Source organism: Oppia nitens, unplaced genomic scaffold, assembly GCF_028296485.1.
Source record: "Oppia nitens isolate AA-2021 unplaced genomic scaffold, nextdenovo-longstitch-racon4-pilon3 scaffold12_pilon_pilon_pilon, whole genome shotgun sequence".
Lineage (NCBI taxonomy): Eukaryota > Metazoa > Arthropoda > Arachnida > Sarcoptiformes > Oppiidae > Oppia > Oppia nitens.
The window spans coordinates 1,212,501-1,227,500 of record NW_026533191.1 but is presented as its reverse complement, the minus strand read 5'-3'; the positions used below and the strand labels follow the sequence as shown (position 1 = coordinate 1,227,500).

The 15,000-nt window shown below is 19.6% G+C and overlaps 1 protein-coding gene across 1 annotated transcript in view; it reads right to left on the bottom strand.

Moving 5' to 3' along the window:
- The window catches only part of LOC128956796 (uncharacterized), a 68,862-nt gene that overhangs the window by 3,774 nt on the left and 50,088 nt on the right, over positions 1 to 15,000 (bottom strand). Inside the window, exons 13-16 of the mRNA XM_054302512.1 lie at positions 13,189 to 13,345; positions 9,164 to 9,301; positions 4,451 to 5,883; positions 3,102 to 3,377 (exon numbers count right to left, since the gene is read on the bottom strand). Coding sequence (XP_054158487.1) covers positions 3,102 to 3,377; positions 4,451 to 5,883; positions 9,164 to 9,301; positions 13,189 to 13,345 — 2,004 coding nt within the window. The remainder of the gene's footprint in view (positions 1 to 3,101; positions 3,378 to 4,450; positions 5,884 to 9,163; positions 9,302 to 13,188; positions 13,346 to 15,000) is intronic.

Here is a 15,000-nt window from a genome sequence, read left to right as displayed (position 1 = left end):
CACTACTATTAATAATTAATCGTTGTGTGTGTGTGTGTGTGTGTATGTCTGAGTCAACCATAATTAACAATCATTGAACTAATACAATATAAACATAGTATATGTATGTACACTGTATGTACAGTATGTATGTATGATATAAGTGTGGCTTTTTGTTTGGGGTATACATATATGACTAATAATTAAGACAAATGTCTATTTTTGAACCATTGTATAGCAGCCCAACATGACATTACCGCCCATACATACCAGTGCTCTCTCTCTCTCTCTCTCTCTCTCTTTCTCAACTCATATCAATTCATCACTACATCCCGGGCTCTCTCCAGTTTGGAGACCATTGCCATTAGTAGTGGTAGTAGTAGTAGTAATAATAATAATAATAGTAGTAGTAGTAGTAGTAGTAGTAGTAGACATACCATTGTTGTGTTGGTGTTGGTGTTGTTTGATACATAGTATAGTTAAAAAGCTTATCTAATCACAGTTATTATCGATCACAACATACAATACTAGTATGTGAAGTATCTTTGAATGTTTGGTCTATGTGTGTGTATGTGTGTGTGTATGTGTGTGTGTGTGTGTGTGTGTGTGTGTGTGTGTGTGTGTGTGTGTGTGTGTGTGTGTGTGTGTGTGTGTGTGTGTGTGTGTGTGTGTGTGTGTGTGTGTGTGTGTGTGTGTGTGTGTGTGTGTGTGTGTATGTATGTGTATGTATGTGTGTATATGTATGTGTGTATGTGTTTGGTATTGTATGTATTTTTTTGGGTTTGCATTTTATAGTATAGTATAACAAACCGTAGTGTTTGAAAAAAAATACAACTATAATATATTATATGATAACAAATGTTTTGTACTTTATATATATATACGGTATATATATATATTTGTTGGTCAAAACCAAAAACTTATTTCTCACTCACGCTTTTTATTTTTAATGCATTATTGATAAGCCATTTATGTGTTGCACAACACATATATATACAATATACAGTATATATTAGTTTTGGCTATTTTAATGGTGAATAAATTTGTTATATATATATATATATGCATTATATATAATATTGTATAAATATTTTTGTGTCCTTTAATGCACACTTCATTTATCATTAATTAAAAAGTTTTTCAAAACTATTTTTAAACACTATTATTATTATTCTGTATATTAGTAATAGTATTATTATTATTATTATTATTATTATTATTCTGTATATTAGTAATAGTATTATTATTATTATTATTATTATTATTATTCTGTATATTAGTAATAGTATTATTATTATTATTATTATTCTGTATATTAGTAATAGTATTATTATTATTATTATTATTATTATTCTGTATATTAGTAATAGTATTATTATTATTATTATTATTATTATTATTCTTATTCTGTATATTAGTAATAGTATTATTATTATTATTATTATTCTGTATATTAGTAATAGTATTATTATTATTATTATTATTCTGTATATTAGTAATAATAATATTATTATTATTATCAATAGTGTATCAAACTATTTGTTATACAAAACTATTTTTTTCTGTAAACATTTTAAACATTATATTTTTAAAAAACACTATACACTAAACTCTACTACACTAATAATTATTAGAAAAAAAATAAATATTAATAATTATATTGAAAAAAAATATTATCTAAATTTAAAAATTAAACAATTTTTTTATAAAAAATAATTTAAAACAATTTGTAATTTGATATTTTTATTATTTTTTTGAATTAATAATTTCTTCAATCATATAATACTTTAGTATTCAAACTAAATAATATTACTTTAAATATATTATAATGTCATTATTATTATTATTATTATTTCTATAGAAAAATTTTTCTAAATTTATATTTTAGCAAAATAAAAAAATATATATATAAATATAAAAAATATGTAAATTTAATAAAATAAAATAAAAATAAATATAATGCAAACCCATTAAATTTAATGCACATCACTTTTGTTTTATGAATATATATATATATATATATATGAAATATATGATCAAATATTATATATATATATTTTCACCAAAAAAAAAAATCTACTTTAAAAAGACAACAAAAACAAAATCAAATGAAATATACTTATTTTCTATTGTTTTTTTATAATAATAATAATAATAATAATAAATGTCAATAAACACATTTAAAACAAATATAAGTTTAGTTTTATGTAAATTTTATTAAGTAATATAAATATATATATAAAAAATACTTGTCTTTTTTATTTTTATTATTATTATTATTATTAAATCATTTTATAGTTAACAAAATAAAAATAAAAGTTATTTTTTTTAGTAAAATTTATATTTCATTCAATAACTTTAATAATGAATTTTTAATACTTGAATTAAAATATTTTTTTTAAATAAATATAAAAAATTTTAGTTTTATTTTTAATTTAATTATAAAATATTTATCGTGTAATTTAATTATCATATTTTATTTATACTTTAAAAAATTGAGTTTAATATTTACTCATAAATTAATTAAAATATTAATTATTAGACTAAAGAGTTAAAAAATAAATAAATAATTTTTTAAGTAAATAATTAAAAATCGATATTTATTTGTTTCAATTATATATGAAATATATATTACAAATATTTAATAATAAAATCAATTAATTAATTATATTTACATTATTATAATTGGATTAAATATTTTTATGTTTGTCATTAACAATAATACTAATAATTATTATTATTATATTTTCATCTTATAATACAAAAAATTGTTGGCACAGTTATAATTTTATTTTATATTGTTAATAATAATAATTAAAAAAAAACATTTTTAAAATTGTCCAGTTCATATAATCATATATAAATATCATATAATAATAATGTTTAATATTATCTATAGTTACATAAAAAAACAAACATTATATTTTATTTAATTGTGTGTCAATTTACATATTAATTTTTATAATTTTGTTTTTTTTACTATTTATTATAGCCTACTTTTACTATAATATATATATATAAATATAAAAATTAAAATCACTATCAATTTTATGTTGATAAGTTTTTTTTATAAATTTTTTTTTTCCATATATATATCAATCATAAATTAATATTAGTAAAATTATGTTGTTGTTGTCTAATATGTGTTTCACTATTATTATTATTATTATTATGATTTGTTTGTGATAGTAGGTTAACGTGCAAAACATTTTGATAATCAGTAGTAGTATTACTAGTAGTAGTAGTAGTAGTTGTTGTCATCATATGGTGATTGTTGGCCAATGTTTTGCTGCTATTATTATTAGTAGTAATACCTATTAAATGGCTATTATTGGTGTCCTCTTTGTTATAGACATAAACTCGACCGCCTTTACTGTACAGGTCCTGCATTTTGTAGTCTAAAAAATTAATTAATTAATAATAATAATTAATAAAAATTAAATATATTTTTTAAAAAAATTATATCTAAAAAACTAATATTTCTATATATTTTTGTTGTTGAAAGTATTTGCTAGTAATAATAATTTTGTTTTAAAAATTTATTATTTAATATAATATAATTAATTTAATTTATATAATAATAATTAATTATATAATAATTAATTTATTATTATTTCTGTAATAATCTAATTATTAAAAATAAATTAAATTATTTATTTATATTTATAAATATTGTTATATATTTTTTTATCTATATATTATTAGTTATCAATATATAAGTTTCAATTGGTTTCTATATAAACTTTATATTAGTAATACAAAAAATATTTGTATTTTTATTAAAGTTTGAAAAATATTTTTTGTTACTTAAAAACTTAATTTTTTAAATAAATATTTTGATCTGAAAAAGTCTACAACATTTCTATAAACTATTATTTAAACTTAAAAATTTTATCATGCTCAATCATATTATATTAAATGATTAATTGTGTTATGTTTGTTTGTTATTAAATAAAAATTATTTTTTATATAAAAAAAATTATTTAGCATTACCAAATTATAAATCATAAATCAAAATTTTTAACATTACATTTATATACGATTAAAATAAATTGTGTTTACAGTACATAATAATTGATATATATTTGTGTACAATAGCTATACTATCTATTATATTATATATATAAGTTAAACCATAAATTTTATAAATATAAAAATAAAATAACTTAAACTTTTATTAAAGTTTTATTTATTTATTTTTAAAAATATATAATAATATCTTATTCAGTATATTATATATATATATATATATAAATTATTTCTAACTTATAAAGAAAGTTATATTTTTTATATTAATGTTTAGCAATAATACCTTTACTATAATAATAATAATACTTTAATATATTATAGTTAAATAATAATTTAATATTATAGTTAAATAATACTTTAATATTATAGTTAAATAATACTTTAATATTATAGTTAAATAATACTTTAATATTATAGTTAATAATAATAAGACACTACTGACCACCAAAATAGCTGTTTGATTCATCACAGATATCGCCTCCACCGCCACCACCGCCGCCACCACTACCACCGGTGCTAATAAAACAGTTAACACCAGTGCATACTTGAGTTTTATCACTTATTAGTGGACAATCATTATTACATTGTAGTTGATTACTACTATCACAGCATACATTCATACCGACACCGCCACCGCCACCACCACCACTATAGTAGGGCACCGGTATTATATCGGGCGGACCCAGACTGCCCGTACTTTTATGATGATTATTAATCATGCGATTATAGCTTAGGTCGTAATCCTTTTTGTACGGATCTACCGAACACTCGCTGGACGTCTGGCCACACTTCAGCAGTTGCTGATCGCTTCGGCAATCGTCCAGACAGTCACCGCCGCAACCGTCGCCGCCCAACATTGTCTCGGCCTGGACTGTATCGCCGCCCGGATCGCCGCAGTTCAGGTCGTCGTTGCCGATCATCGGTTCGTTGGTCAGCTGCATACTGGACGACGAATACCGTACCTTAAATACGGCAACAATGGCCATAATGACCACTATTACGGCTACTGCGGCTGCCGTAATCAGTACACCGATAATCAAATGTTTGCCGTCTAACTGAAACAACGATTGACCATCAAATAGGGTATAATTGCTGGCAATGTTATTAATGCCGTTATTGTGGCCATTATTAGTGCCGTCAAAGTCGATGAGTCGTTGGGCTGGCATCAGTGTCTGTGCCCGGAGATCCAGTTCCACATTACTACGATAGCCGCGTACATTGACCGCATATATACGTAATTTCAGCTGAGTTTTCGGTGGCAATTCATCAATGAATATATCAAACGATGTGTTGTGTCTCATCAGCTGAAGGCCTATGGCATCGACCGATACGTTGCGCAACAATTGCATACCGTTTCGGGTGTCGTATACTTCGCACACGTAGTATGTCTGGGGATGTACTATCAAATATGGTTGTTGTTGTTGTTGAGCACTGGGTATTGATTGTTGTTGTTGTGATGATGTCTGTCCCTTAATACCATTAATTACATGTCGACCACCGCCAACACCACCACCCGTTGACAGGTGCTTACCATGACTTATACTATTGGCTACACTACCACTACTACCTACACGTGCTTGGGATGTATTGTGGTATAGATAAGCTGGCGGTGATGTTGGTGTTGTCAGTGGCAGTTGATTATCACTGTTAGTTGTCTGACTGCCGATCCCCAGGCGCTGTTGGATTTGTGCACAATTAACTATCAGTGTCGTATCCGACTGGTTGACAACCGTACACACATAGGGAAAGTATGGTTCCATGGTTTGGGTGACCAGATATTTGCATGACTGCCGTTGAATGCCGATCTGGTTTTTGGCCGTACACTCAATTTGGCCAAACTCTTGGGTCGAGTGAGGCGTATAAGTCAATATTGAACTAAAAAAAACGGGTGTTTTTAAAAAAAAAAAAATACAATCAATGGTTAGGTTAGGTCTAAATCACCAGTGAAATTGAAAAATAATAAAAAATGATTAAAAAAAATTTAAAAAACAAAAAAATATTTTAATAAAAATCGCATTATATATTATAGTTACGGAAAATAGTGTATATAAAGTACACTATATTTTCATTATTATCTAATAAATGTTATATTTTTATAAAATAAATTTAGTTTTTTTTAAATAAAAAGTATAAATAAAATAAATATTATTTATTTAATAAAATTGTAACTAAAAAATTACAGTTAATCTTATTTTTTTTATACTTAAAATTTATATGATTGCAAAATATCATAGTTTGTTGCCTTATATTTTTGTTTTATATATAATCTTTGAATAAACACAAATAAATTATTATTTGATTATGTGTTTCAAACAATAAAATAAAATAATAACATAAAATAAAATAAATTATAATTACAGAATCTTATGTTGAATGTATATATACTGTATATATATATATATATATATATATATATATATATATATATAATACATACTAATAAATACTAAATAAACATAAACTCCCACGAGTTATATATATATATTATCTCACATTTATATATATAGTTTATTATAATATATTTAAATTACATATTTATTATACGTATCTAATTTTATATGAAACAAAACTATTTATTTTATTTTTTTTTGTTAACTCAAATCACTGAAATATAAATACTATTAAATTTCTAAATTATTATTATTAATAAATTCATACATATTTAATTTTTTTAAGTAAAAATTATTATTATATAATACAGTATTATAGCCATATAGATAAATTTATAATTTAAACTTTTTTAAAAAAAACTTGACTTTTAATCTGTACTTGAAATACTATTGATAATTTTTAAAGTTTTTTTTAAGTTTTTTATTTAAGTTATCACTAATTAATTAATAATAATGTAATTAATTTTAGAAAAATTGTGATTTGTATGTCAATTATTTTTGTGTTTGTTAAACATTTTTTTATTTGTAAATATCATATTTAATTAATTTTTATTTGTAAATATCATTTTTAATTAATTTTTAATAGATTAAAAAAATATATTTTAAAATAAAAATAAATTGTAAAAACTAATCCAACTACTAATTGTATTATTTGAATATAAATTTATATAATTTTTTTTAAATAATTTATTTATTTTTTTTGGTAGAAATTTGTTTTTAAAAAAAATATTATACATTAAAAAATAAATTTACATTAAACACTTATAATGTTTTTTTTTAAAAAAGCATATCTCTCTTTAACTGTCTATTTAAATAAATTTTTATATTTATATATAAAAAAACAAAATTTGTTTTTAAATCTAATGTTAATGTATTATTCAAATTCATGTAGATTTTAATGTAGATTTATTTTACATTAAATTATTAATGTGTAGTTTTTTTGGGGAAAAAATATTATTAAAAAAAACAATATATATAAGTATTTAATAGACAATAACAAACAAACAAAATTTTACTAAAAATTTCATATATATATATATAGATAAGTTTATAAATATAATGTTAGTGTAAAATTTTATTACTCTCTATATTATATATACAGTATATACAATACATGATAAATATTTTATATATTAAATACTATGGATAGTACAGTATATACTGTATATATAATAATAATAAAAATAAAACTTATATTATATATATTTAATTTAATGTTTGTTTATCTAATGTTGAAACATTAACGATAGGATAGCAAATAATAATAATAATAATAATAAAACTTTAATGTATTTAAGAAAAATACATAAAAATACATTTTTAGTAAAAATTTTTAATATTAAGATTTATTAATATTAACCGGAATTATATTCATTATAAAAGTTTAATATAATCTTTATGTTATAAACTTTCTCTCTCTCTCTCTCTCTCTCTAAATATTTTCCTGAATATTGAAATTTTAATAATAAATAAACTTTGTATACATTTATTATTAGTAGTAGTAGTATTAATGTAATACATTAAGTGATGGACACACAGAAATTAACATAATTTTAATCATCAAAAATGATATATAATATTTAGAAAAGCAAAATATTTTATTTAAAAAAAAAATAAAATAAATGTCATAAATGGCATTACGAAAGTATAATTGATGTAAAAATTTTTATACTAAATACTACTTTTAGTATTATTAATATTATTAGTAGTATTAATATTATATATTGCATTTGGCTATGAATTGTAGAGTTCATTATATAAATTAATATATTTTTTAATAGTAATTACTTTATTATATATATATATATATATAAATTATACACTTTATGTAAATATTTGGTTCAAAAATGATATATTTATTTAAATATATATATATATAACATATTTTTGTAATGTTTTAATCTCCATTGATTAAATTAATTGGCCCGAAAATCCGAAATAAATAAAATAAAAATAAATATATATAAGTATATATATATATAAATAAATATATATGTATATATATATACATATAAAATGCATTTATCATAATTATTGTTGTTTGTTTGAAAAATATTATAAATGCATTTTTAAATGTAAAATTATTTATATGGTTATTTAAAATCATATTAAAACATAAATTAATATTATTTAGTCATAGGCTATATATACCAGTATGTATACAGTAAATATATAGTACATTATATATCAGTGATTTAACTTTATATTTAGATTAATTTATGAAAAATAACCATGATAAAAAAAAGTAAATCACACACACACACACACACACACACACACACACACACACACATAGACTTAGTAGGTATAAAATATATTTAATTAGATATTATTTATAAGTAGACTTATAATATTATTATTTTTTGAACTAATTAAAAATTATTATGTTATATGAATAATTAATTTTATTTATTTATAATTTTTAAATAACAAATAAGTTATAATTTATACAGTAGTTAATCACTGGTATATATATACCCTATGACTAATTAATATTAATTTCTATATTTAATTTTTAGTATTTAATTTATGAAATATTATTTTTTTGAACTAATTAAAAATTATTATGTCATATATATATATATATGACATAATTATTTTATTTATTATAATTTTTAAACAAAAAAATAATGTTATATTTTTTATTTAAATAAGTCTCACTTATAGTTAATCACTAGTGTATGACTAAATAATATTAATTTATATTTAATTTATTAAATATTATTTTTTATAAAAAAATAAAAATTATACAAATATATACATACCTGGAGTCATTGATTTGGCTAAATGTAGCCAAATTAGTATAGGACTCAAACTTCCATTGGAAAGACACTTGTGATGGATTGGCATCGACTTCACATTCAATGGCTATGAGCTCATGTAGTGACACACCATAAACCAGTCTAATAATAATAATAATAATAATAATAATAATAATAATAATTATAATAATAGAAATTATATAGAATTTTTAGTAAAAGATATTAAAAAATTAATTTTTTATAAAATAATTATTTTGTTTATGTTTGTTAAAATTTATTTTCTTAATAAATTATTTATCTAATATTGTTTAATAATAATAATAATAATATATTTATAATTTAAAACAAATATTTATTTCTATATTTTAGTTTCATATCTTTACACATAAATATAAATAAATAAATAAATATATATATATACAGTATATATATATATATATATATGGTTTTTGTTATATATTTATATTAATACCATAAATATCATATCATATAAATACTAAAAAATATTAATGTGAATTATTTTATTTTATCTGTCATAATAAAGTTATTAAGCAAAATATTATTATTATATAATATAAAGTTATATACAGTATATATTGTAAAGCTATATGTTTTCACTTACTGTACAAAATTTTTAATACATGTACAACAATAGACATAAATTTTTGAACAGTTGTCTACAATATAAATATACAGTATATACAATATATAGTATATATATTTTGTAACTTATATTTTTAATATAAAAATACATATAAATGAAGATAAATTGATTTTATAAAATGGGATTATTAATGCATTTTTTGGTAAAATATGAGAGATTTGTTGTTTGGCTGATAAAAATCTAAACTATATATAATAAATATATATATAAGCACTCAATTAGTTTTAAAATACATATATTAATACTATATGTATTAATACTACAGTAATATATAGTGTGTGTGTGTATATATAGTATTATATATAAATCTTATATATTCAATATATCTACAAAATTAATGTCATATATATATATATAGTTAGGTAAATGCAAACAAATACAGTCAAAAAAGAAATATTTTCTGCGCGTAATTAAAATGCAAAACAAATACACAATTTAACTATTGATTTTAATATAAATTTTTATTAAAAAATTTGTTTTACAATATATATATATATATATACTGTATATATATTTACATTGTATAGTTAAGCATTGAAATCGGATTAAATTCAACAAATTTTTTAAAGATTTTTTTTGTTATCTTCAATATATTTAATATCTGATAACATATATATATTTATTATATATACAGTATATACTATATATAGTATACTGTAATATAATGTACAATCTTTATGAATATATATTGTATTTTATAATTCTCTCTCTCTCTCTCTTTCCTCATTTGTTTTATAGTTTTAAAAAATTTTATTACTTTGAGATATACACTGTATATAAAGTATAATACTATAGGTATTAGCAATGAATTTTTAATGATTTAAATCCCCTTTTTGTTTCTTTTCAAAATTATGTCTCAATTTATTAATATATTTTTATACTAGAAATATATATATATTAACTATTTTATACTTTAAAAAAATGTCACTTTATGTGTTAAAATCAATTTTTTTTGCTTACAATATACTTATATTATATAATAAATTTTTAAATAAAGATAAAACTTTTCCCATAAGAGAATATCAATGAATTTTATTATTATTTTATTTTATTTTTTTTGTTACTATATATTTGTCAATTCACTGTAGACTATTATTATAGATTGTATTGCATTAAACTATAGCACATACACACTCACCCACTCACTCATACATACACACACATACACACACATACACACACATACACACACATACACACACATACACATACATACACACACATACACACACATACACACACATACACACAACATACACACACATACACACACATACACACACATACACATACATACACACACATACACACATATACATACACATACACACACATACACACACATACACACACATACACACACATACATACACATACACACACATACACACACATACACACACATACACACACATACACACACATACACACACATACACACACATACACACACATACACACACACACACACACACACACACACACATACATACAAACTAAAAAGCCAGTGAGTGAGTGGGTGAGTCATTTAGAGTATCTGTTTAAATAACATAAAGCATTAACATAATTATTTAATGAATTTACTTTCAATTTTAATTAATGATTGCTTTTTTGAAGTTTTGCATATTTAAAATGTTTTATAGCTAATTCAATTTACTTAAAAATTGTTTTATTGTTTAATTATACATGTTCAAGAAAATAAACATACATACAATATATATATTATATATATATATATATATATATTATTCAGGATAAATTAGCATATTAATTTAAATACATTGTAATTTAATCATTTAGAAAATCAATGTTTTATTAGTATTGATTTTAAAATCTATTTTTGAACTAAAACTTGTACTAAAATTGTAATACTATACTGAAAAATAATGTTTTAATAGTAATTAAATAATGTATTGATAATGATATATATATATATTTATAAAATAATAATATTAGTTAATCAATATAACTGTATAATTTACTGTAGTTTTAATAAATTTATTTATATTACAATTTGCTATAATAAATAATATTTTTTAAAAATTGATTTTAACTTTTACTATTTTTATTAACTTTTATTGACTAGATATATATTTTTTGCGTTATTTATAGAATTGTTAAAAACAGTAAAATATCTAAAAAATTTCTATATATAAAATTATCATGTTAATTTTTTAATTTTTTTTATATAAGCTAAGTTATAATAATACATATAATATTTACAAATAATTTTATTAGTATTTTTTAGTTAATTTTCAAAAAAAATTTAAATAAATCTATTTTAAATATATTAGACTTAAATAAAATATAATTGAATTATTAATAATACATATATATATATATATATCGCAAGTTGTGTAGTAATAAAGTAGTTTAAAAATTTATTATTGATAAATTTACTAAGAAATTTTCCCAGTAAATTTTCAGCTAAATTTCATACAATTTTAAATATATATATATAGTAAACTCATTAATTATTTATAAATATCTATTCATTTGATTAAAATCTATATATATATATATTATAATATATACAGTATTACAAATAAAAATAAATAGGAAAAAAAACATTTCAACAAAATAAAAAAAATATATTCAATTAGCATGATACATTAAGTGATTTTTTTATATATTAGCTAAAAAAATAAGTAAATAGTAACTAACTAAATTAAATTTTCAATTATTTTTAAAAGTAATGCATTAACTATTTACTTACATTAAAAAGTTAAAAATGTTTTATTAAAATAAAAAATTTAAATTTAAATCAAAATCTATTTAAATATTGATTTAGTAAAAAAATAAAATAAAAATAAATCAAGTATTTTTTTCATTAATTATTTTTATGTTAGTTTAGAAATAAAAAACTTTTTTTTTTGGTACAGATTAAAAATGTTCTAGCTAAATTAATTTTTTATAAAATAATATTAATTATTTTTTTAAAAAAATAACCGAGAAAAATATAAGATATAAGATATAATATTTTATATTTTTTTTTTTTAAATAACAATAAGTATATTGTTTTTATTTTTCTTAATATTAAATTATAAAATCATATTTATATATATAATAACTATTGTAATAATGTTTAGAAATATATACAGTATATATAATAAACAGATATATGTATTAAAATATAAAATATAATATTTATATTATAATTTTTAAAAATACAATAAGTTTATTATGTTTTTTTTTGGTTGATATTAAATTATAAAATTATATATATATATATACTGTATATATATTTAATAACTATTGTGATAATGTTTAGAAATATATACTGTATATATAATAAACTGATTTATGTATTAAAATCAGTGTTTATTTATTTATTATATATAAATATAACAAACCAAATACTCACGTGAATTGTTGTCTACATACGGGTGCGTATCTAATCCTTAAATGTATAGTATTGCTGATTGCTGTTCCCATTTGGTTAGTTGATTGGCACTGATAGGTACCGCTTTGCCAACGATTCACGTGCTGTAAAACCAACGATTGATTGCTTTCAATGATACCTAAAAAAATTATTAGCAAAAAAAATTTTGATACCTAATTGATTGATTGATTTTTAAAATAAATATATTTTTTTTTWTAAAATTGAATAATTATTACTAAATAAAATTTAAATTGTTCAATAATTTTATAACATAACAAATATATATATATAATAACTAAACGATAGCTATTTTTTTAAATTTATTAAAATTTACAATATTTTTATTTATAGATACATTAGTTTTGTTTTGTTTTTTGTTGATATTATATTTAATTATTTATATTATTCACATACAAAAATCAATATATAAAAAGTATATATATATATATATATATATATATATATATATATCGATAAATCTAAATATAGAGTAATAGATAAATATATTGTATGTTACTTTATATACAGTATATATTGTATATATATAACAACAAGAAAACTAAAAATATATATATATATATTTATAAATTTTACAAATAAAAACACTTTATGTTTTTTTATTTGTATATTTTATGAAAAAAAACTTTAAAAATATCAACTATAAAAATATTTATATATATATATATATGTATTTTTTTGTTAATAATATAAACAGTATAACAGTATACAGTGTACTATACACATACGTTATACTATAAATGCAAATAATGCAAACAAACAAACAAACAAAAAAAACATGATATAAACTTTTTTTTTACAAAAAAAATAGATACAATTCTACAGTATATAGTATTTTATATAAACATATTTTATATTATGATAGATAAAAATTTTTGAATTTTAAATTTAACAACAATAATATTGAAAGTGTGTGTGTGTATATGTGTTTGTATGTGTGTATGTATGTGTGTATGTATGTATGTATGTTTGTGTATGTATGTATGTGTGTGTATGTGTGTGTAGGTATGTGTGTGTATGTATGTGTGTGTATGTGTGTGTATGTATGTATGTATGTATGTGTGTGTAGGTATGTGCGTGTATGTATGTGTGTGTATGTATGTGTGTGTATGTATGTGTGTATGTATGTATATGTGTGTGTATGTATGTGTGTTACGTATTTCCAGTAGTAAATACCTTACTGAATATTATGCATACCTACATACCTGTAATATATATATATTGTGTGTAAAATAAACTTTATATATATATATATTAATATATATTTATAGTAAATATTGCAATTCACAAAAAAAACTATACGTGTTTTACGTCGAGTATATAAATATATAAAAAAAATATAAAACATTCAGAAATATTGAATATAATATTTTTTATTTATTTTCTGCTATAATCTCTGTTTTGTTAAATATTATTCAGAATATATATGTTTTTCAAGATTATATACAATATATATATATATATATATATATATATATTGTGTGTGTGTATAAGTATAGTATAAAAAAGTTTATTTTCATATACAATATATATATATACATATAAACAAATTGTAGGCACAAAAAAACTAAAAATTGGTTTCAATTTTGTTTTTCTCCAAACCATTTGAAAGTAAATTGAAAGCAACAACAAAAAAAACGAGAAAATAAAACTAGAGTCAATAATTTACAGTTGATTTCAAATATAGAGAGCCCAACACAACAACAACAACAAGAAAATTGATCGCAAAAAAAATAAGTGATGGACAAGAAAATCAAGATTTTTAGAGTTAAAGTG